General features: G+C 37.7%; 2 protein-coding genes across 5 annotated transcripts in view; both read right to left on the bottom strand.

Moving 5' to 3' along the window:
• LOC119077315 (fasciclin-2-like) overlaps nucleotides 1–26205 on the bottom strand; it is a 385563-nt gene that overhangs the window by 181869 nt on the left and 177489 nt on the right. The gene's annotated exons all lie outside the window — the stretch shown is intronic.
• LOC119077311 overlaps nucleotides 1–26205 on the bottom strand; it is a 113958-nt gene that overhangs the window by 46196 nt on the left and 41557 nt on the right. The window contains exons 1-3 of one of the 4 annotated variants that reach the window (XM_037184480.1): nucleotides 25350–25580; nucleotides 8367–11334; nucleotides 3495–3586 (exon numbers count right to left, since the gene is read on the bottom strand). In XM_037184480.1, the coding sequence (XP_037040375.1) occupies nucleotides 3495–3586; nucleotides 8367–11263 (2989 nt within the window). In that variant the 5' untranslated portion in view covers nucleotides 11264–11334; nucleotides 25350–25580. Of the gene's footprint in view, nucleotides 1–3494; nucleotides 3587–8366; nucleotides 11335–11527; nucleotides 11655–25349; nucleotides 25581–26205 lie in introns of those variants that run through there. The other 3 variants (XM_037184479.1, XM_037184478.1, XM_037184477.1) reach the window with 3 other exon arrangements.

Genomic DNA, 26205 nt, shown 5'->3' with positions numbered 1-26205 from the left:
TATACAATGTTTTTGTGATGGGAACGCGTGTCTGTTACAAATGCATAGCACGAAATATGTGGATCACAAAATATGAATAAAATTGCGCTGTCTATGAATTGTACTTTAAATACGGCTAACAAAAGGGAACATTGTTCGTTTGTGTACAATTATTATCAATCTTGAGAGATTTGTTTTTGGTGCGACCGTATTTCAATTTTCATAATTTCAGCAAATCGTTGGAAAGTTGGTCCACTTTCCGGAGTCAAAATATCATTTCGGTTTTGTTGAAGGAATGCACACAAAATGAGACATGAAAAATGGCTATCTGCCAGTACATTTAACAGTAACATCATCCATCACTAATCACTATGGACCTACGAGAGTAAGTTTGGGCAGAATCATAATTCGAAATGAACTAATTGGCTCGTGACGAAACTAGTTCAGTGTTCAGTCTGTTTACTCTTAATCTCAAATTTCAATGAAAATTATCTGGTAACCTTCCTAGTGCGTACGGCCTACTGGTATTATGCAACATACATGCAAATCGTAAAAAAGACGATAATTGTGTTCCCAAAACTAATGGAAATCATTTGAAAATTGTTAAGGTTATGCGGGCAATTACAAAAGCGTAAAAAACCACGTGCCAAGCGGTGTTGATTCTACTTTTTCTTGAATTTAAAATAGAGTTTTCGTGTGGACTTTATTGTTCCGAAGCAAAGCCGAGACAGACACACGAGGACGAGGCTTTCATTTTTATCCCAAGTTCCGCAATAGATTTTACATGATTTTGTGATCCCTAGGGTCGAGAGTGGCTTATTACACACCTAGGGAAAACAAGAAATTTGGTTTAGGTTTCAAAAGCATGTTTCATAACTAGGTATAAAAGTTGAAAAGTCTCGTTTTCGTGTGTTTTTTTATACCTCGGCTTCGCCTCGGATCAACAAAATTCACACGAAAACTCTACTTTCCAAATTTTTATCCCTTGTTATGTAAATAACTGTTAAATGCCCTTGAGCCCCAAGAAAATTTTCTTGTTTCCCTAGGGTTGTAATAAGCCAATAGGGCAAACAGAAGCAAGTAAAATTATCTGAATGACTTCTGGACTAGTGACTCGTTTGAGATGGTAAATCATTTACGTATGCATTGGGAGAAGTAGAGGTTAGGATGAGTTTGCAATTTGAAAGATTGACTTGTCCCACACCAAGATCTTTAAATTAAAATTTATTTTCAAATTTCATGTGGCATCAAAACCCTTGTTGTGGATCACCCAAAACCCGCAAAAGCAGAAGTGCCATAATAAATATTTCCGTCTAAGAAAAAGTGTTAAAGCCTTATAAGGAAGAGTCACGCAGCTGTGCTAACCGATCTCATTTGTTTTTTAGTTCTTTTATAGTAAACCGTCTCGTCGACTTCATGTGGCTTTTAGACCACAAACTTTGTTCGGAAGAAAAGTAATCATTTTCTAAGAATTCGAGGAAAAAACGCCGGACCGTTGAGTTGTATCATAGATTCCCCGTTGCCCACGTGCAATCAAAACTAAATTATGCAACCACGAAAATCCGTGTGCATTAACCACACACAGCAGATTTTATGGCAGAAACGATGCGAAAACAATTTATTACTCTATTGTTGCGTGTAATTTCCTCACGAACACCCATTTTCAAACAATTAATTTATTTGGCTCTGGTACAAAATGAGCTTAAACATAGGCATGGTGTGCATTAGGGTGGCCAGAAATATATTTTTTTTCGAAATTGAATGCCGTGAACAAAAAACTGTTTTGACTCAAATGACAGGAGTTTCTCTAAACAAACTAGATGAAGTAAAATTCGAAAACCTAATTTTTCGGCCACTGTGAAGCAGTTTTCATCGACATGAAAATATTTTCGTCTTAGGCCACATCTAGTAGCTTGAGGTTTTATTCGAAATATTGTAATTTTAAGACCAGTTAGAGTGATGTAATTCTAGGTAAGACTCGGATCAGGATCAGGTCGATTTTGACCTGACCTGAACAACCTGAAGCAGTGGACCTGAAAATATCGAGGTCATTTTCAGGTCTGTCATTATAATTACCTGAAGTGAACTTGACCTGATCTACCGTTGCCCTGAAGTGACCTAATTAGACCTGACATGACCTAATTAAACCTGACTTTTTCTGAAGAACATTTTAATCAGAAATTCAAATGGAAAATGGAAAAATTTTAGGACAAACTCAGGCAACCGGAAAACTTACGAATTCGTCAGGATAAATTTTAGGTTAATTCAGGTCATGTTATAATTAAGCCAATCAGGTTCAAGTAACCTGGTTTCAGGTTGAAAAGAGGCTGACCTGACTGCGAGCCTTCATTCCAGGCTACTAAACCGTAGAATGAATGTTCGAAATTTAAATTTCATTTTTGGTTTCACTTTCTAGGTGGCGTTACGTTTCACAGCGAGAACACTTTGGGCAGTTTGGTGAGTTTACTTCATCAAGTCTCAAAAATTCTTTTTACAAAAATTCTCCGTTGGATATGAGTCCAAACAATACCTTGTGGGGAGTTACGGCATTCGATTTCGATTTTTTTTCTGGCCACCCTAGCCGTGCATGGTTCTTTAAATATAAGAAAAAGAAGAAGAAAGAAAAAACGTGGAATCGTATTCGCAACACAAATGTAATTATTAAATGGGCTAGATGATGAAGTATTTCCCATTTATTAGCAACAACAACAACACAACAGTAAAAGAACAATTATTCACTCAAATAGAGTGTAAGTGAATACGGTACGCAAGACAACGAAAAATGTAAATAAATGAACAACAAGGTAAATGATCAACCAGTTAGGCCTTGCACAATTTCGTATGCAATGCATAACAACACACAACGTACACTTAATCATACCGAACCATAATTTCGTTGAGGTAAGACAATTTGTTTATGGTAAATCGTTTCTGTAAGTGCAATGCTGGCAATGCGAAACGGTCGAGATGGGAACGAAACAATGGCATAATAATTGATCTTGCACTGTTTTCGTTCGGTATACACAAACGTATGCATTACCTAAGAACGGTTAACCGTCGAGGAATGCAGGTAAAATGGAAAACGAAACAAAAACAAAAACAAAAAATGTTGCAATGACTCACATGCGTTTCTCAGTTTTCTTCGTTTTGCAATTGTCTTTGTTCGTTGTTAATTAGCGACTCACGTGTTGCAGTGAGTGTAACATTTCGTTTGTTGATAAGACAACACAATCATCAGCTGCTAAACTTTCATTTGTCTTCAGCTCTCTTTCATCCAATTGACCATAAACACCCAAGAAATTTAGTTCACAAATGCTGATGAATCATCGACGTAAAACGGGTACAAGTTGTGGTCAAGAGAGAAAACATAATCGGTAAAAAATCCGTCGATTTAAATGACTAAACTTTTGCGATGAATTTAGCGTTCAATGAGTTTGAATATCATCCCAAATGAATAATTGAAAAGGCATTTCAGGCGAAAATTTCGAGAGTAGAAAAAGAAACAATTTTCTTACCTTCGTAATACTGTTGATTTTGTTGATTCATTCTTTGGTCTCTCACTTTAGTGCTCCAATCCGGCCGGTTGAGTTTCTTACGTTCGCAGACGCTGCAATTGATACAAATGACGATATTAGTCAGTCGATTAAAAGGCCACGCTTTAAAACCTATGCTATGTGGTTAGACTAGATGAGACTGAGAATGTTTGTTCTGGTAGTTGTGGACAGATCAAGTTACTGTAGCTACAAACAGCAACGTACGCATCGAAGTTCTTTTGTTCTGAATGTAAAATTTGACAAGAGAACAAATACGATACGTTCGTCGCTGTGTGTGGATACAGCTCCTCCTAGGGAGGTGCGGGAAAACAGGAAAGTGAGGAAAATATGCAGTTTTGCTTGCTTTCTCGCCAATTGCGACTGTACAAACCCAATTTTCTTAAAAATCAATAGGCGAGAGATGGAGCAAAGCAGGAAGTTTTACTTGTTTTGCCTGTTTTGCCAGCATATCTCTGGATGTTTTCGCTCACAAATGGTGTGCGATATGTCAATTCACGCCGTACGTGCGGTCGAAATTCAAAATGGAAAATGCGGAGGTCTTTCAAACGTGGCGTCATTTTCATACAATGAAGCGTTGAAATGTATTTTTCGGTTCACTTTTTCATCGAATCGTTCACTTAAAATTCAAATTTTAGGCACACTTACGACGTGAATTGAAAGGTATTGACGAGACGAAACAAAATGTTTAATTTTTAAGAAAATTAGGTCTGTACAACAGCAGCAAGAAATCAAGCAAAACTGTATATTTTCCTCACATTCCTGTTTTCCCGCACCTTAAGAGGATCAGCTGGTGAACCTTGAAACGTTTGTTAAATGTATGGTATTGTTTTCTTTATAATGTAATAATGTACTTAGACAGGTTCGATGTGTTGTGAGGCCTCTGGGCGAAAGCCCAGATCTAAGATCCCTTGTTTCCTAATCTCAAGCCTTCAATCATCCTTCTATCACTGGAATCTACCAGTTCTTAGACTTCGTTAGACGTATAAAGATGGCAAATCTTCATCGTAATGTTTGTAACACCCGAAGATGTTCAACCTGAAGCCGGTGTAGAGAGGAAAATCCCTAAGGATGACGTTTCCAGGGCGGCATGTGATTTTTCTTCAGAAAATAGTGAAAAAGTGATCAAATTTTCCGAAAATAGTTGGTATTCTCACTATCGATTGATTTATAAAAAGTGACCGAATAGTGTACAAAAACAAGCTCTAAAACGTGAATTTCAAGCACACACTTTTGCTTTCTACTAAGAAAGAGTAAAGTACACTTTAGCGCTTGTTAGCAGCAGGCGGGAGGTTTAAAAATCTTGAAAAAGAAGCACGAAATTCGATTATGATTTATTGGTTACTGTATTGAGACAAAGCCTTTTTCTTTATCACAAATTGTGATTGGGAGATCAGAAAATAATAATAAACTTAGTTTTGACGATTTGACTAAGAACTTATTGTTATCTGATGACTTGTATTTGTCCCTTAAACTGACATGACTCACAAAATGCAACTTTATTTTTACAAACGTTTTTTTAGAGCAAATATATCTACGAGACGATGAGTTATCAAAATAACTCCATAATACTTAAAACTCAACGGCACATGTTTAAACAGACACTTTTATTAAATCGATAATATCTGAATGTACGATAAAGGACAGTAAAGGAAGGTGATCAAAAATTTAGAATTGTTTATGGGAAAAATAAAATATCGAAGTTATTTCTCGCTTACCTCATCAAACTGAAAGATTGCTAAAAACAAGAGTGAGTCGAGGGGTGACGCACTTCCATTTAATCCATTTAATCCATTAAATCCATTAAATCCATTTAATCCATTTAATCCAAAAAAAAATTTTTAGTTTTACCGAAATAATTAGGCTACAGACCTGAAAAATTTGTAAAGTAATTGCGAAAAATAGATTTGCACGATCCCCAGCTCGTTTAAGAACTCATGAGGTATAGGAAAAAATTTTTTGTGAAAAATGGTATTAAATTTATTTAATCCATTTAATCCATTTAATCCACTTTACACCAAAAACTCCTAAAAGTGGATTTTTTCGCTTTTTAACATTGTAGTATGAGTTGTAGTACGTGGTTCGATCAAAATCAACAATTTTTAAGACTTTTACAGTATTTGGTAAAATGAACTTTTTTCCTATTTAATCCATTTAATCCAATTTTTATTCCTTTTAATCCATTAAATCCATTTAATCCATTTAATCCATTTAATCCATTTAATCCATTTAATCCATTTAATACCATTTAATCCATTTAATCCATTTAATCTAGAAGTGAGTTACCCCTCGGAGTGAGTAGTCCTTTAAAATTGTTTACCTTCGCTTGATTCAAATAGTACATTACTTACAAATGGAACAAATGCTGGAAATGGCACTGCTTGTGCGGATTTTGGCGATCGAATCGTAGCCGAGGTTGGTAAACACACAAGAATTGCCATTTACACCATTTATTCCATTGCCAACTTGGCAATGCCAAGTAAGGTATTTTACTCAAAAACTTGATTTAAAATTTAAATATAATTTTACCTCACGTTCCTTTTTTGAACATGATTCCTCGATAGATTAGGTTTTTCAATTGTTATACGTACATCGGTTTTCCACATTTAGTTTAGTTATCCGTAGATACACTTTTTTAGTCGAAGCCGAGGTCGAAGCTTGTGCGGGTAAAAGCAAAATAAAATCTGGTTTTTGACAGTTGAAATTCAATTGTCAAAAACTAGACTCGATCATTTTATGTTGCTTTAATTTTATTCCGAAAACGTACGAGTAGAGCCGTAGCTGGCACAGCTCATTTGAGAGGTATTTCAATTCATTATAAAGTAATAGAAGCATTGGAAGCAGAAACTAAGTTTTGTATTGTCAAGGTCCAAAAATAGGGCGAACCTTTGAGCATTTTTAGGGATAAAAAAATCCCTCCCAAAAGCTGATTTTCACTGTTCCTCTATTTTGAATGTGTTTTTTGTTAAATACAATTGAATTTATGTCAAAAAATCGCATCAGCTGGAGGTTTTCCAGGAGATGATTTTCTCCATTCATGTATAGTCACCCTATTTTTGAACCTTGTCAACACAAGAACTTAAAATGTTTTAAATTTCTGCTTCTTAATATATTTTTGTTTGAATGTCGTATGGGGATGGGGACATCTAGATTGCGTTCACAATAAAACCTTTGCAGAAGCATCGGTAGGATACTGGTCGTCTTACCAGTCCCAGAATACAGCTACCTTAGGCTTCTTTCTGTTCGACTAAAAAAAATTCTCAGCGAATTTTATTTTCATATGGGATAAGTGGGCTACCGTAAACTACTCTACGACTAAAAAACAGAAAAACTGAGTTGCCCTAATACGTAGGAAAATCGGAAAATTTTCATATAAGGTAACTGACTGAAAGTTGACCTAATTTGACAAATCTCAAACACATTGAATCGTGAGTTGTCCTATCTATACAAAAGTCATAGGACATATCACGGTTTATTGAATGTTGAGTTGACCGATAATTTTTTCTTCATACACGGAAAACTTAAGATCACTTTTCCACTAGGTCAACTTTCAGTCAGTTACCTTACTACGTACATCTTTGCGCCGCAGGCAAATTTTGTGATGTCTTTGTGTAATAAACATTTAGTTGGAACAAGAAATGGTTCCGATTTTCAATACTTTTTCCGAAATAGTTAGAAATAGTTAGAAAAGTAAAAAAACAAAAAAAAGTAAGTCACTATCCCTCCTTAAAAATAAAGTCAGAATTAGTGAGAAAAGTAAGTCACATGCCCTGCGTTTCCACCAGACTTAGTTGAAATACTATACTAACAGATAGAATCGATCTATTTTATTATCTATTTTTAGATAATCGTTAAGCTTACAGTGGTTCATCAGTGCCCCAACTAGTCGCCTTAGTTCGACTAGTCAATAGATGACGGGTAACAAACGATAAATGCAGATCGTATTAACAATGACGTAGAGACCAGCTGAAATAAAAACGGCTGTTGCTAGATGTGCGCATCAAAGTATAATTTACTCAGAACACTGTTCCTTCTACAGATTCTGTACAGAAGAAAAACGCGATCATCTTGGCCATCAATAGTTATTTTCGAATGTATCTTGGCCAATTGAAGCAATTACGCGAGTGCCTAAGTTCAATCGCCCAAGGCAGGTATGTACAGCTGTGCATGTAAAGGGCCGAAAATCAGTGAAAAATATTCGGGTCGTCGCATTTAAACCAACTTACGAGGCACTGTTTCATTGTCAACAACAGTAGAGGTGGCGATAATGAGTAGCGGGAACTGTAAGCAGAATCTAATCGGCTTATTGAAGTTGAAAGTGATTGAAGAAAGTAGACAGCCAGTTACTCGACAGCTATTAATGTGTCATAGCAGTCACCATACGGATTAGGACACTCTCGAGTAAGAGCTGGGACTTGGGACTAGCTAGAGTTTGAAAACTAACGGAATGATAAGCTAGGGAGCATGGCGAGTGATTTACTAGTTTGTCAACAAAAACTTGTCGATGTTCTGAGGCCAGGACGAGCGTAAAGCACTTCGAGTAATTAGCTGGACATGACAGATCAGATCCAATAAGACACGGATGGGGCGACAAATTCAGTAATTTTGTACGAAAAAAATACTTTTTTTGTGGACTTTTGTGTCCCCATCTCCATCTACGATTACTCCATATAGGACAACTTACAAGGATTTCTTAGCGCTCTTCGACTCGTTTAAACGTTTCGTGAGAACGAATTTTGAATGGGAACTGAGCAACAGTACAACAACTAGACTTCTAACGGCAGTCCCATCTACCTACCAATCTAAAAAAATAAATCAAAAAATCGTTCAACTCACACAACAAATTTATGCTTCCGATCGTCTTCCCCATCTGATATGTCCATCCAATCATCGCTATTCTCACTGCCACCTTCGCTCGGCGGTGTAATACTCTGTCTGCCCGCCACCGTTCCGTACAAACTGTTCGTTTTCTGATCGGACGACATTGTTGATGCCGAATCCGAGTGCTTCAATGCTCTGGCCCGCAGAAATCCATTGCCGGAATTGATGCTTTCATAGCCCGTAACGGAATGGCAGTCCACATTCTTTATGGTGTCGTAAATGTTTTCCTCGTCGTAGTCATGTTCGTCGCCGACATTTGTCACGAGCAGCCGATCCTCAGTTTTGTAGAGACATGGCGATTTTGGAGGACGCGGTGGCGGTGCTTTATCGTACTTGATTTTTTCGTAGTTTGACGATGAGCTCTCCGATTTCTGAAGATCGTTGAACTGGTTGAGATTACGTTTTGGTACTGGTAGTGCGGGTATTCCTGCCGTTGATGTGTCGTTCGATGTGTCGCTTTTTCGTGGTGGCGGTGGACTGGGTGGATTGCATATTTCATAGCCATTTTCCTGCTTAATTTTTTGAAGGGTCGTCTCGTCCACCGATTCGTAGTTTTCGAACGATTCGTAGCTTGTGACACTGTCACAATCGATGTCCTTGTGATGGTTTGACCTCGCTTCAGATATACTTTGGTATATGCTAAACGAGTCGTGGGTGTCGCTTGTTACGTTAATGACTGGCGTATCGTTGAAACGCTTACTTTCCTCATGGACAAACGATGTGATTGCCTGAGTCTGTGATGATCCAAACGCGTCGTCATTCTCTGTGTTATCATCCGGATGCTTTATTATCTCGTAGTCGTCTTCGATTTGCACATTCTCACGGACTAAACTCAACAGATCGTCGGTCTCCTGTAAAATGCTTTCGAATCGACGTTCGTCCAGTGACACCTGTGTCATCAGACATATACTGCGGAATCGCGTTTCGTCCATCGATCGTGTCTTGTTCAATACGCATGGATTGATAGCCTCCACAACTTTGGTGGTTTGATCGGTTGGCGGATTGCTGAACAAAAATGATTTGTTCGGCTTCATGTCGCGGGCCATTTTCTGATAATTCTTCTCGTCTTCCCATGAGAGACAGTGTTCGCTTCGCGAAAATTGGTCCAGACGTGAGCTGTTCACTTCTCGTACTTGATCAATTGGATTGAGGTCCTGAATGGAAGTAGTTGCCGACTCCAATTTTTTGACGAAAGGAGACTTGAAACGGAATTTTGCATAGAGTCGTTGGTACACCCTGGCTGGCTTTGGTTGACATTCTTCTGAAGGTTGATCAACAACTGTAACTGCAGTTGGAGTTGCATCTTCAACGACGATTTCAGACTCATTAGTAGATTCCTTCGTGTCCACCGAATCCACTCTACTCGACTCAACATCTTTTTCTTCGTTGCACTCTTGGATTTCATCCAACACGGTTTGTTTATCCGTTTCAGCAGCGAGTTCGTTTGTCACAGCCGGCGGTTTGTTCAGTAAATTTTTTCGTATTACGATCTCCTTAGTCCTAAGTAGAACTTGTGGACTTTTGTCCGGCACTTTCGGTTTTTCACGTTTCACCGATTTATTGTTCTCATCCACCGAACCGACGACGGACGGCTCGAATAGTTCGATAGCATCTTTAACCGACACCGGATGTGCCTTAACGCTGGCCTTCCGTTTGACACTCAATTTCTTTTTCGTCACCTTCGGTAACGTTCCGTCCGAACTATCCACTTTCCGAGCACTCTTCTTTTTCACGGTCGCATCACCGTCCATAATCTTAAACACATGACCACCGGCCCGGCGAATGATCACTTCCTTGTTTCGTTTCACTTCTTCCAGAATTTCGGCATCGCTCTGTATCAACCGGTTGAAGCGATGTGTCAGTGCTGCCACCGTACTACCACCGCCGTTCGACGTCATTTTCCGATTGAATTGGAAACTGTTCGTGCGAAAACTGCATTTACGCGTTTGATTGGCTGTCGATTTTCGCGGCGAATCGCTGCACAACGAATTCGTTGAGCTGTTGGTGCTTTTGCTACAACTCGGCGATAATGGAATTTTATCGCTTGTTGTTGCAGATAATTTCGTTGTAATCGCCATCTTATCGCTGGGATTGTTATCAGTTTCGATTTCTCTCATTGTGGTGCGCTCATTAAAATCTGGAACGTTATCTGGTGTCGTTGTTGATACAAGCATTTCCACGGTATTATCGTTGACCGTAACACTAGTGTCTGTACATTTTCCTAATCGACTTTCATCACTACAAATGGAGTGTACATCGTCGCACGAAAGAAAATCGGAAAAATTCCTAGTCCTTGTCCCGCACAAATTGTCGGCACTTTTAACTTTAATGTCCGAGCTGTAGCTTCGTTCACAAAATTTATTATTTTTCACTAAATCAGCCGTTTTGTACTTGTAAAAATTATCGGACAACCGTTTCTGTACTACTGACTGTGCACTACCGCAACAATCGGCCACATCGTCACTTAACTGAAAATTCCGATTCAACGATAACGATTTGCCGCGGCACTCATTCAACTTAGTCCGACGAGTCACTGTACCGTTTAGCGTTGCACTTTTTTCTTTCTTCAAGCGACAATTGTCACTAACACATTTCACCGTTACCGGTTTCGAATGATTACCGCCACCGAAGGCGTGAATCCAAAACTGTTTCAGCGATTGCACACTTTTGAATTCCTCAATGGTCTGTGATCGTTGCGGTACGAAACAATCACACTTTTCACTGTTTCGAGCACTGCCGAATGTTGATGGGATGATTTCGTCGAGGGTGTGTTGCGTCGATGGTTGTTGTTCATTGGTGGTGGCATAGTGGGAACGATTTTTGTTCGCGATCATTGTAGCGCAATTTTGCATTTACCGATCGGAGAAGTGCAGCGATTGATGCTTTTCTAGTGGAAATGCGCGCGGTACTGGTAGACGACGACCTGTAAGTGGAGGAAAAAAAATTGAAAATTTTAGTTTCGTGAAAGTGAATCGGATTGTTAAGTGTTCAACTCGCGTCTTTCGACAAATTTTTATTTTATTTAAATATCAACTTGCACTGTTTGTTTATGTGTACAATCATGAGACAAAAGCTTCGGTTTTATAATACGAAGAAGAAATGAGCGACCGTATTACGTTGTAATAATTGTCGATGCGCCAATGTGTAATGTTTTTTCCAGACTGTTGTTGGTGTTTCTCTTTTTTTTTCACTCATATCATGCATAACGATTAAGTCTGTGATAAGAATACAATTTGTGAGTATGTTTCGAACAAGTTTGTTCACCAGAAAAATTCAATACGAAAATAGCGTATATCGTCGTCGTCGTCGGTCGGTTTGTTTGTGTGTACAGTTTGTGAATACACAAAAACCATTTTCGTTCATTCAATTTCGATATCTCGCAGAATTTTAGTGTTGTTGTGGAATGTCTGATACACGAACATAGTTAATAGTACTCATTAAATATGGGTCGCGTGATTGTTGTCATACCAACCGAAGATTTCGAAATTCGAAAAAATATTTTTCCGCGGAGGGGCCATATCAATCAACGATCAATTTCTCTATCTGGGTGCCGATTCTCGTGAATTCAATAAATCGTAAATTGACAGTTGTCACCTTAGACCTAAGAGTGGTCCATTCTTTTAAGGCGACAACTGACAAGTTAAGAATTCTTTATTTCGCGAGTATCTGCGCCCTGGACTGTTCTTAGTGTAGATCTTGAACGGTCATCTAAGAAAACTCAAAAATTATTCACGATTCGTTGACGGTGTATTGTAGACGAATTACGGGATTTTGCCCGAGATGCGTGTGGTTACAGTGGTTACGTAACAAACCTTCCACCAAAAATGACCAATTCCTGTGTCAGGCACAATTCCACATTGAAGTTTTCTAACAATTTTATCGCACTGGTAATTGTCCTAACATTCATTCAAGATTCATAATTTGGCTAGTGTCACTGTGCAGGGCTTATTATTGGGAATTTTTTAAAGAATTTTTTAAGAATTTTTGAGAATTTTAGGAATTTTTAAGAATTTTTAAGAATTTTAAGAATTTTTTTAAGAATTTTTGAGAATTTTGAGAAATTTTAGAATTTTTTAAGAATTTTTGAGAATTTTGAGAACTGAAATTCCCAATAATAAGCCCTGTCACTGTGTTTGGTGGCTGCAACAATGCACACATTTAATGTCTCGCATGACGCAGCTCTAATACGAAGGATTTGTGTGCATATTTCTAGCCTGCACTTGGGCTTCTCAATTTCCTCAGAGAGTACTTGCATACTTCGAGGCAAAGTTCGGAAGTCACGTTAAGCCGGTGGTCCATACTAAAATTGTTATTGGCCGTAAAAGACAGAGAAATGATAAGTAGGTATAAGTAGGTACATGGCGAGATAGAATGAATACATGAATGTCAGGTGGCACCCATGACAGAGAATGGAACCAATTTTGTATTCAACTGTCTAGCTATCATTCACATGTTCAGTCTACCTCGCCACAGACGTACTAAATTATCATTTCTCTGGTAAAGGCTGTCAGTCAGGTCTCTAACAAAGAAGCAGAGATATGCATGATATGTATAATATGGCAACACAGCAGAATTGACACTGTCATTCAGTAGATCATTGGCATGTCGAACTCAAGAAAACATTTTCGCTGTTCTCTATTACGTTCAATGTTTGCGTCCGTTCCCTCTCTGTGTTGAAGACTCCATACCAAAATTCGGTAGAAATCTTCCTCGACACAAAATGATCAAATAAGAAGTTCCGACCAAGTCGAAAATTTTAAGTTTGATGATCGGAGACGTCAATGCTCCTGTTTAAAGTAGCAGACAATGTAAAGCAACGCCTTCCAAAGCTATAATCTAAATTTAGACAACATGACTCCCGTGGTAAGTCAAAATAACGTAATCACATTGTATTGCACATTGCACAGCTTTGGAAAGCTTTGAACTTCTTCTAGAGTCCGTTGAAAAAGTGGAATATTTCAGTCGAATAAAAAAGAAGCTTAAAGCTCTCGAAAGCTCTTTAAAAGCAAAGACACAAATGCGATGAGGATGAGGATCATGAATGAAGGTTATAGGACAGCGAGTCTCGGCATTTTCAACCATCTGCCCGCCATTCACACTTCTAACTCATCTTAAATTCACTAAAGCTTTTTAAATGCACTGTTGCATGACGAAGCTTTACGATCAAATTTGCCACAGCCAAAAGGCGGTTAGAAAGGTGGGAGTTAGGTCTTGGGATGGCAGATAATTTTAATGGAAAATGATTTAAATTAGGTCGACCCGAGTGCTTATCATATTCACGAAATATTTGCATTGTTCCAAAAACTACATTAATCAGCACTCACTCTGAAACACTGAACCACATTTTATAGACTCTCAATGAATTGAAAAAAAGGCACATACTGATAATCACACTCAACCTCTCACACAACCATAAATCAGTCATTTTCAGTTGTTGTTTTGATAACACGACGGATTACTCATTAAATGAGATTCTTCATCGGTACTGCGTTTATCGATAAAACGATGATTCGAATTACCATAATAGAACAATCGATCAATGTGGGTACGAGTCCGATGATCCTTCTTTCTTTGTCGTTTTGTTAGATCAGCCGCAGATACGCTTGTTTTGATGGAACAGTTGTTCTCACTCGTATGTTTACAAGAAAGTGTTTGAGCAACTGCACAATGCACACGCAATAATCTCTGCGTTGAACCGTTGAGCAAAGACACGAAGAGAATTGTTTTGTGTTCGACTATGAAGGTGATGTACATCTCAAGGTCATTACGGTTTTTTGGTATAAATTGTGGCACCAGTGACGGTTACATTTCATTGGTAAAAAGTTTTGAAAACTCTCTACAAAGTTAGCGTATGGTTGGTTCGGGTTATTGAGCAAAGGAAAGAAAAGTTGGAAATTTCATTTCGAAGGTGTTGACCATAAGGCGCCCGAGAAAATGAAATGTCCTTCTTTTTCCCGAGGTAAACACAACGCTTTTCACAAGAAAGGCTTCCAAAGTTTCATCGGAATGGAGAAAATTACTATTTTCTCGCCTGCGCCTGCGTTGTGAAAAAAAAAATATTTGCCGTATTTTCTCCCCTCAATAGCCCATGAGAAAATTGCGTTTTCTTGACGACTGGTCGAATGACATTTCTAGTGAGAAAAGTGCAGCACTTTCTCTCTCGTGTGGGGAGAAAGTAGAACTTTTCTCATTCGAACTGTCACTTTGTTTATGTTTTCGAAAATGGTATGGCGGATCGACGTTCTTGTTTCGTGGAGAAAACGGCAAAGCACAACATGCACGCATGAAAACCGTTGTGTTCACCTCTGGTAGAAATAGGAAATTTCAACTCGAGCGAAATTGCGACCCTTGCTTCGCTCTGGCCGCAATCATCACTCTCGTTGAAGTTTCCTATCACCCTCGGTAGACAAATAACTATTTCCTCTTTGGTATCCAAATATAAGTTTCCTCTAGCCGAAGATTTTCAAATTGTTCTCGATGTCATCCACTACTCGCCGACTTATTCGGTAATTGCTTACAGAGTGAAGAAAATTCCAAAAAAAGAGCAAAATTTTGCGCCCAGAGCAGAGCCAGGTTGAAATTTTGTTTATTTTCTTCCAGAGATTGTACTATTTTTCAAAACAAAAGGAAAAGTGACAGTTCGGTGCAAAAAAAATTACATTTGTCCCCTGTTAAAACAAGAGGGAAGAAATTAGATATTTTCTCCACCAAACTGTCATCCTACGAAGAGTCAACAAAACGCCATTTTCTCACAGTCTTTAAGTGGAGAAAATAAGGTTATTTACACTTCGCTCATATGAAAATTTTATTTGACGATAACCAAAAGCCTTCCGGTACTGTACAGCTAATTCACACCTACTGATTTGATTATGTAAGAAATCTGTCTAAAAAATTTGATCGCTTCACTATTCACTAAAATGTTAATTGGCCGGGGCCACACCATGGAACGTAACTAATTTCGGCAGCCAATTTAACATAACCAACCGTTCAGCCGTAAATTAAATTATTTATTTTCGCATTTAATTAAAACAAATTCACATTCAATTATACTGCGATCCGATCCAATTGAACGTAACACGAATTATAAAATGCAAACAAATAATTCGCGCGGCAAAAATTAATTTTGAATTTGTTTCACACGACCACGAGCAATTTGAATATTATTATCGATGAGAGTTTGTTTTCACTCTAATAGGCGCTACACTTTCACGTATAAGTACATCGGATACTAATTAAATGGATCAAAGAAGCGGCCACTTTTCGTAACTCTCGGAAGTCAAACAAAAAAACCGCTGAAATGAAGATGTTACAAAATGTAGGAAAATTGAGTCAACATCTTTCTGATACATCTAACGGACGGCGGTAACATTAGAGACAGCAATAAATTTTCACAAAACACAACACAAATTTCTGCTATCTTCTTCATCAGTCGCGGAAAATGTTTGCGCAAAACACATTTTCTACTTCATGGTCTCATTTTTTTCAGTTGACATTAGATCTGTTTGCATAAATTAAGTGCCATAGAACAAGTTACATGTTGTATAGGTATGTCTTTTGGCTGTGTAATCAAAACACACCTGCAATTTGTAGTGAAAGAAACTTGGTGGAGAGAATTTTACAGGTCGTCGACGATAATAAAACACACAAAAAATGTAACAAAGAAAATGAAGATGAATTGACGAGAACTCATTTTCTTCGTGGCTAAATTATTAAGACGAGATAGGAACGTGACCGGGTCCAATAACATATTGGTGACGAAAAAATAACCGCCACATCCAAATAAACAATTTTAGGTATAACTAATGGAGCTTTACTCAAGAGCAAGACTGGTAACTTTGGGCACCAGCTAAGACACTCAAAGAGGCAGCTAATTTTTTTCCTTCTTCATATGACAGCAGATTATAGTGGATGCTGCGAAAGTAATTCATTACGTGAGGTAACAGTTTTTCACAACGCAGACGAAAAATTGTAATTTTCTACCCTCCGCTGAAACGTTGGAAGCATTTATTGTGAAAACCATTGTATTTACCTCTGACATGTCTAATCGTAGACCTCGTCTTCGGCTCGGATATACAAATTATACAATCGCAGTAAAGACGGTTACCGAAGCTTGTTGCTCAAATCACACACGAGTTTGCTTTGTTCAACTAGGGAAGGAAAGTTGGAAATTCCATTTTCTCTGGTGGCTCTGTTGCACTCGCTACACTCTCGACACAAACAATATCAGCGAAATGCAATTTCCAAGTTTTCTTCCCTAGTTGAACAAAGCAAACTCACTCGTGTGTTATTTGAGCAACAAGCTTCGGTAACCGTCTTTACGGCGATTGTATAATTTGTATATCCGAGTCGAAGACGAGGTCTACGATTAGACATGTCAGAAAATAGTTGATGAAGCAAGTTGTTCAAAAACACATGGGTGAGTTGACGCGTATCAGAAGGTTATTTCCGAATCAATGAATTATGTAGTAGCAGTCAATGTATTCTGACTTACTGCCTGACCCATACAAAAGTTGACTATCACTTAAAATGAATCGAAAACATTCTTCAAGTAATGGATCATTTTCGAAGGGGGCAAACTGCTATGTAATGGTCAACTTTCGCACGGGGCAGACAATCAATATTTCAATCAACTCCCTCAACTAATAAGCTACAACAGCAAGGTCTAGAATTTATGTGAAGGTAATAGTCATTGGTACACTGTCGTTGCTTCCTCAATCAAACTCAAAATGCAATGTCGAATCAACGATGTTGTAATTTATGAAATTTTGCGAAAATATTTATTGAAACCGAGAGAAACATAACAAGACTGAAACGTCGTCTCTCCGGATGTAGTCCATTTAAAAATTGGAATGTTCGCTAATATAATGTTTGCATACTTCATTCAAAACACTAAAACGGGTAATGAACTCACATCCAGTTACTCGATATAATATTGAAAAATATTGTAATTCTATACGAGACGTAAATATGGAAAAAGGCATTTTGCTATTTCAGTTTTAGTTTTAACGATCAACCAACTCAACACACTTGTTTAGAGAACATTGCACCATTGCTGGTTTGATGCACGCACATAAACATTTTGTTTTGATGATTCTTCGTTCTCTCGGCAAATTGAAGTATTGGGCAACAGAATGTGCTTGTCGAAATTACTTTATCGATTAAGTCCTTCCTTCCTCTCAGTAAATGTTACAGTAATCCAAGGTCAATAGTAGTTTGGGCAACTTGACAAGATATAAACAAATCTTCAACTAGGACCGCAGCTATAAGATATGGCAATCTCTGTAACAGTTTCTATAATGATCGAAACATTGCCTAAAAATATATTTTCGGAAATGTGTCAGTTGGAATTAAAAGTCTGTCGTTTCCATCTGTCAAAAGTGACGCGTTTAAAACGTCAAACGAAAATAAATGTGTGAAAGGGAAAAAAAATTGACGTTTAAAACGTCACTTTGACAGATGGAAAATGTCAACTTTGATTTCAACAGACACAAATAAAAGCTTGGATGTTAAAATAGTTATGACGAAAAAACGCATCCTTTCACTGTTCTATATCCTTCTTACCCTCTTATTTCAGAAAATGTTTGTCAAAACTTCTAGCTACGCCCCTGGTTCGAGATTTGTTTATTTGTTTAAATCGTGTCAATTCGCCCACATTTTTGTACCGACCCGAGTGCCATATCTTCTAGATGATGCCAGTCTCTAACTCTATTCCAGTCCAGTTTTAGAATTAAAACTCTTAATGAACTCAATACGGAGATTTGGTACCGTTACGAGTAACTAATCCACATTGATTCCTATTTTCACATGTGCTTTGAGCGACTTCATCACATGGTAGTGCAAATGCGCCGTTATGTACGGATCCATACTTTCAGGTGAATTCGTTTGCGTCAAGTTGCAGGTAGTGGTGTCGTGAGGATACGTAATTTGTCTGATCCGCTGAGGGTTTGCATTACCTTCACTGTTTCTATGCCTTGATATAATGACATCGACCTAACGGATCGACTAACGCGTTTCCATTTTACATTAAACGTTGATTAGTGAGGACTTACGGAATGTATGCCCATTATTGACGATTATTTTCGAGGATCATTATGTGCGCACACAATAAAAACGAAATTTCGAAATGAATTCGCTTCACGCAAAGTCATTAAATTTAACTGCATTCTGATTGCTGTTAAAGGCAAATAAACTACACATCAGAAGCAGAAGTTTATTGAGAGACTTCACCAGGCCTACAATTAATATCTGCCATTTGAATATTAATTGAACAATGTCTGATGACTGAGATTGAAATGATTTTGTGAAGCCATTTGTGTGGATTCAATATTAATGGGACCATAACAACCGATCAGTTCAGTTGCAACATTCTATTTTACTTACAGAAACAAATAACAAATTATTTATTGACGTGGTCATATTCATAACAAAACCATTTTTGACATCATTATAATCCCAAACCGAATTAATTTCGCGATTATGCAATCGAATTATTTAAAAAATCGAAAAAAAAATTGGAACAGTTGCCGTTTTCAATGTCAAATAAATTTCGATTTCTGTTGATTGCACAAACATCGACACAACACACTGTTGACGGGGTAACATCAAGTAAAGTAGAAAGAAATGTTTCGAATTTTATTCGAAAAAAGAAAATGTGTTGATGGTGTCGTGAGACACCTATAGGTTTCTTTAGAGTAAAATGGATTTTACGTTACAGTCAGAGGTACTGAAATTTCGGCATGAATCTGCTTCAGCTGGTCCACACATACAATCACAACTGTTTACACGGTTAAAGCTGAATCAGCTGAAAAACAGCTGAAGCAAATTCATGTTGAAATTTTACCGGCTGCACATGAACTTTGATGGTGTTCCATTAAAATTTTCCTAGTTTGTCGAAATGTTAAAGAATTTCAGACGGTGGTATAGCAATGTAAAGAAAAGCTAACGTGAGTTTTATGGGTCAGATATCTTCCATGTGTTCTTCGAGCAAATTTAATGTTCGCCCTTGTCACAAAACTGTTCACCAATTTTTGTAGTACACCGAATCTAGTAGCGAGGCACAAAAAGTGCTCTCTCAAAAATATCATGAGTTCAATCATAAGCCCAATAACCCATTTATTTCAACCTTTCACATACGACTATTCATCTGTTATAGATAACGACGACAAAAATAACGACAAGCCTGGGTATTATGGTGCTTTATATAGTAAAATGCATGTTAAAAAATTGAAGTACAGGATTTGAAATCAACAGATTAATAACTTGATCGATGGAAGTAATAGACCCGATAATTATACTGGTCATATGCCGGTTATCAGCATCTGAGTGTCAGTTATAATCTTACACAGACAAAGCAATTTGCATTCCAACAGGAGACATACTGCTCGAAGATTTGTGAAGAGTTTTCTTATGCTGTGCGGTTCCAGCGATTTAATAAGACATTTTCGACGCGAAAAACCCTGAAATCGTATCATCTGAGACTTTCGGCATTTGACTGTAGTATGTCTGTTAGTTTTCCTTTTTGTTATAACAAATTGGAACGAGCTGCTCGAATATACTGGGTCGATCATATGAAATTATACGATTTCTGTGAATTAAAAAGGGTTGAAACGAAGAGCAATGGGTAGGAAGGCCGGTGCACACTTATAGAGAACTAGGACTTGAAGCGATGAGCTTTCGTCTGACAATACGAAGTTAGTTAGTTAGTTAAGTTAAGAGCGTAGATCAATTAAATTTAAGTGGCGTCGAAGGCAATGTCAAATATTTATTAATCAAAACTCAGACTTCGGATTTTTTTCATTGCAATCGAGGTCAGTTAGGTTGAACTGAGCCAAAATCTCTCACATATTACACTGTATACTCTTAAAAACATAGCTAACGCCGACCCGTACGAAACACCTATTCGTATCAAAAGCCTTTAATGTGAAACTCTTCATTTCTCTTACTTCATTTTCTTCTCTGCTGAAAAACTATTCTCCCTTTAAAATCACTTACATTATCCACTCTTTGCCTTGTTATCATATACAACTAAATTGCCGGAGGCAATATAGACAGCCCCGTACGAAGACAAATTTCATAAATTCCTATTTAAACAGCTATATACCGCTATATTTACCTATATTTCACTGTAAATAAACATTTCACAGATAAATATATGCTATTATATAGCTCTATATGCCTGTATATAGCTCAATATAGCTGTATATAGGTATATATAGATGTCCGTATATGGAATCCCTGAAGTACCATTTTTCCCAAGATATTTCTATTTTACTAAAATCCAATATGGCCGCCGGCAGCCATTTTGTTAGGAGACCGGAAATAGTACCGACGCTTTACATTCGTTAATACCTTTCGAACAAAAAAAAATTCATGAAATTCGGTCAAAATTTACTCAAGATATTGACAAATTACTCCACGTTCACTGTACTCCAAGAGACCTAGCTCACGCTCCGGAGAACATAATTTCATTAAAAAAATTTTCCCTGATTGGTACGGTCAATACCTAATAAAGCTAAAAGAGACGAAATATGTTCAAATGTGGCCGACCTACAAGCAAAAACTGCTTGCCGCCCTGTGCCTGTTCCACACCAAGGGGTCTAACTCACGAGTCGGTCATCCGATTTCCATAAACTTTTTTTTTGTCGATCGGTATTGTAAATACCTTTTATTTGACGTATCACTTACAAGTTTAACGTTTAAATGTCCGGAGATATCTTCGAAAAACCGTAAAGCACTTATTGGGCCACAGCTCGGGAGGGGTCGATCCAAAATCACTCATCTTCGAACTTAGCCTGTCTTTTGACATTACCAAACGGGAAAAAAAAGAATTTTTAAAATCGGATGCGTTTTACTCAAGTTATCGTGCAGACGGACAGACGGACAGACGGACATTTTTTTTCGCGGATTTGGCATCTCTAGACAACCACAATAGGTTTCCCCTTACTCAGAGAGTCCAATTCGACGTGTTACAAACGTATGCGTAAACCTATAAGACCCCAGTACTTCGTACGGGTCTAAAAATTGTGAGCGAAACGGTCTGCACCTATTGAAGATTTTCACGATCAACAGATGCTTTCTATGATCTGTACATCTTAACGAAACTACTCCGGAAAATCCTGGTACAGGGCCCAGAAATGTCACTATACACGTTTTTCAGTGTGTAGTTTCCCCCTCGCTTCTTGGCGTCGATATTTTTTCTTTTTTCAAAGTTGTTATATACATTACGATGAGCGCAACCTTTCGGATGTATCAGTTTAACTGTTCGTCTCGAATGGAATGACTAGTAAAGCACAAGTGACGTGTACCCTCTTAACTCTCTGACCTTCATAAACAAAGCACAACAAAGGAACAAACTGAAAAATGTGCGAGCTCTTGCCGGATCAACTCTGTCTCACTCACATTAATTAAAAAAAAAAACTTTTTTCGCATTCGGAAAACAGAGACTCGACTTGATTTTATCGCTGAAAATATAATTTTACCAATCAAATCATCTTCATTTTAATAATAACTTTTATTACCGCCGCACACATCATACATAACATACAGGCAGATTGCAGATCTCTGATGCTGCCAGATCCATATAAATAACACAAAGTTCTGTCCTCTCGTCATAATACAGAGAAAAAAACGATTTTGATATGAAAGTCACGATTCGCTGAAATAAAGGCCAGCATATCACCAGCACCGAAAAATTTCAAGTCGGAATGGCGGTAGACATTTCAATTTTCTCCGTTTTGACAGACATGAACGAATTTTGTTTTTGGACCGCAAATTACGATCACGGTAATGCTACTACTTCCCAAATTCGTTGCGAATAGAAAAAGTTAATTGATTTTTATTGGGCTTACAGTTTTTTCTTTCGTTTCTTCGTTGTAATTAAATTGGCAATTTGCAAATGAAGATTAAGTTAAGAAGAAACTGTTAGGCACACCACGGAACTCTCGCTGTCAACATTGGGAAGAAAATCATTAATATTTGGGGACCGTTGTGTCATGATCAAAAGCTTATTAAAGCGAACAGACCAAGGTGGTATGCGAGACTCGTATGACACATTTTTGAACCCTGCTGAAAGAGATTGTCCTGATTACTCGACGAATTTCTGAAGAAGAGGGAAGTTCCTGAAGAAACGATTAGCAGTCGACTCATCGTTTCTTCAGGAACTTCCCTCTTCTTCAGAAAGTCGTCGTTTCCTAACATTCTGTAAATAAACGACGAAAAGAATCATCGTTTCTTCAGGGAATCTCGTAATCTTCAGAAAGTTGTCGATACACATGTCGTCGAACAGTCAGGACAATCTCAAAGTGACAGCGCTGAAGTGAAGTAACTGATATCAGTCGAGGTAGATGTCGCACGAGAATGACGAATCTTCGAGAATGAGGCATAACTCTTTCTTGATATACTACAGCAAGCACATAGACCATGTAGTATCCATGTCGTGCACTAATAAATTTTCACGTCGTCTAGGATTTCGTGAACGATTTGAATGGGTTAAGTTTGTCACAGGATCGGCGCGAAGCAATAAAATCCTGACTATTTGTATGTGGACGTGGGCACCCTTACTCTAGGGCTGAAATTTTTATCGATTTCATTTCCTCAGCACTTCGCACGGGTCTGAAAAAGTTAACAACGAGCACAGCATGTGAATTGAAGACGACCACAGCATGTGAATTGAAGAAATTGCATTGAGAGATGCATCCGAATAATTTGCATGCAAACTGCACGACAAACCGATTGAAGACGCATTCGCATAAGGTCATTCGCTACACAAATTGCATCGCATTTGTTTACGTATGATAAATGATGAACCCAAGGCTTCATCGGAAAACAGTTACAAGCGCAAACATTGTCACAGTTTTTTTTTTGATATCGAAAAAGAAGCCATGAGAATGGAAATTTAAAATTCGCCGCATTAAAAGCGATAAAAATGCACAAATGGTAATGCGCTTACTTAAATGCACAATGCACTAACTCACAGTGATTGTTGTGTAGGTAATTGGCCGAGTGTGATACTGAACTTCCTCGATATATGGTTATGGAATTACCGAATGCCGTACAAGTGTCACTCTTGTTCGAGTTATTCAATATTCTGTTTCAGTGAGTGTCGTTGTTGTTAAAATGGAACATTATGCAAACGAAAATGCAAATTTAATTTGATATTTGATTAATAAAGGGAATGTTTGATCGTTGGTAAATTATGCATTTATACCAGTCAGTCTATGCGGTATAATATAGGCACGTGATGTTCGGTGATTAGATCCTTGCATTACCTTGGATCTAAGCCCTTTCAATGTCGTCCATATCTTCCTGTTTAATATTCGTCATAACGTCCAATGTTTTCTTAAAGTCACAGCACCCAACTGCATCGGCCGACAACCTCTCTGACTCGTAGAACTTTGTGATTTTTAGTCCTCGTACAACTTTAGTGGCTTCCAGAGATGCCGGAAAAATACGTTAATCTTTTCGACTCTTTTCAATCCAAACGATGTCAGAATTCAATACACATGCTTTGACGTTGAGAGTGCTTGTGTGAGTGTGATGCATTGAAAACATGAGCCTCATCGCATTTAAGTCGTTTATCTTACCGATTAGTTCATTAAAACAATAAAGAGACGGGGTTTACCTTGTTTAACAAACTGTCAAAAGTGAACAGAGAGCCTCGCAGAGAGCTAACTTGTCGTCATAATGCTTAGTTTCATCTTACCAAAAAAGTACTCCGTGTTAGAGACAAAATTGAATTTTTTCAATTTTTCCTTTGTTTATTTGGCAGCTCGCTCTCTCACGAAGTACTTTTTGTTGAGTGGAATGGACATTTAAGACTTTTCCTTGAAAGTAAACGGTGTAGTGCCCTAATTTGTTGTCAATCTTGCGAGGAAAGAGAGGAAAAATCAAGGATCCCTTAGGGTCGAAAGTGGCCTATTACACACCTAGGGAAAACAAGATTGTTGGTTAAGGTTTCAAGAGCATGTCAAATCCATCGTATAACTCGGGATAGAAGTTCAAACGTATCGTTTTGTGTGTGTTTATTGAATTGACCTCGGCGTCGCCTCGGATTAACAAAATTCACACGAGAACACTACTTTTCAACTTTTCTTTTCCTTTGTTACGTAAATAACTATTATTTTACTAGTGATGTAAAGTGGCCTCTCCGTGCCTAGGGCACGGCTTTACACCGCTCGTAAAGTAAAACGTCACAATAGACTCAGGAAGTAATTTCAAAATTTGTATCACGATGAGTAAACGTACCTCGGACTGAAGTCCTCGGCCACTTTTACTCATCTAGGTAGGAAATATCAAATTACTTGATCATTTTCAGCGTACAAACCGAGTTTTCTTTGCTAGAATTTGCGTCGATATAGCAAATTTAATAAAAGTACAGAAGGTGTTCTGTTCTTGTATTTTTTCAAGTTGCCACACGTATAGCCCAGTCAAGGCCTAACAATTCTAGGCCTGCGTTATGCTAACCATTGATTTTTGAAGGTGTTATCAGTGACAGCGGATAATCCAATAACATTCACACACGAATAGTTAAATGCAGAAACGGGACGTGTCACATTAGCGAATTATAATAAAAATGAAATTTCATTTTTCTTATAATCCACTAACGTGACATGTTTCTGTATTTCTTACTTCGTGACGAATTCTCTAGAATTTGTTGAATGCTCAAATTTTCATAACAGAATTTTTGCCGTAAATATTAGGTGCAGGTGTAATGAAGACTCGACCGATAGAACACAAGACCTCCTTCAAAGTCATTACACTCGAAGGCCATCTTTGCATTTACAGTTCGTCAGTCGAATTATGCTGAATTATTGAATCAAACAACATCAATTGTGTTATCGAAAATTGAATGAACAGCAATCAGAGAGAGAGAGAGAGACATAACCCAATTAGGCGATAATTTTATTATTAAAAAAGAAAGAATTGGTTTTCAATATTTACCGTTTTTTCTTATTGCTTTCTTTTAATATATCCAAACAATCCATCCAATTTGGCCACGGTGTAGACCAATCACAAACATTTCGTTTTTAATTTTAACGAAAAATTTGAATGTTTAAAACAAGACAAATTGAGCACCGAAAATGGCAAACTGTTTCGTTTCTTGAGAAAAAAAGGAATATTTTTCGTACGTTAAGTATCGTGGCTTTGTTTATAATACCACACCGTACCAAGATATATAAACACATAATCCACCTACGTCATATTCATAAAAATAAACCAAAAACTTTTTGTTTTTGTTTGGTTTGCCTGTGTGCCGTTTGTTGTTGTTATTTGAATAATTTTTTGGCTATTATTTAATCTTGAAAAACACAATAAAAATACTCGTTTGCCAATGTTTAAACACAACACGAAAATATTTTATTTATTACACCGAACGATGCCAAACTTTTATCACAACAGAACTAACGAAACAAAAAATAAAATTGATAAAACCGTAGCCTTATCATTCAATCTTCCGACAAGTAATAAAAAAATTTTTTTTTAAAAATCTAAGTACAATGAGACCTTCTCTTCTATTCGCTCAAACGCACATTTCGTAGAACAGCGTTATATACACCGCACGATGTTCAACGGTCAACGATAAAAAATAAACTGCGAGGCTGCACATTGGAATTTCTTGTAATTCTGCGGCTGTATATGGCTATATAACCACACAACATTGGTTCGATTCATTGTGTGCCTTTTTAGACCCGTACGAAGTACTTGGGTCTTATAGGTTTACGCATACGTTTGTAACACGTCGAATTGGACTCCCTGAGTAAGGGCAAAACTGTTGTGGTTGTCCAGAGATGCCAAT

Source organism: Bradysia coprophila, unplaced genomic scaffold, assembly GCF_014529535.1.
Source record: "Bradysia coprophila strain Holo2 unplaced genomic scaffold, BU_Bcop_v1 contig_235, whole genome shotgun sequence".
NCBI lineage: Eukaryota > Metazoa > Arthropoda > Insecta > Diptera > Sciaridae > Bradysia > Bradysia coprophila.
This window is presented reverse-complemented; position numbering and strand designations above follow the sequence as displayed.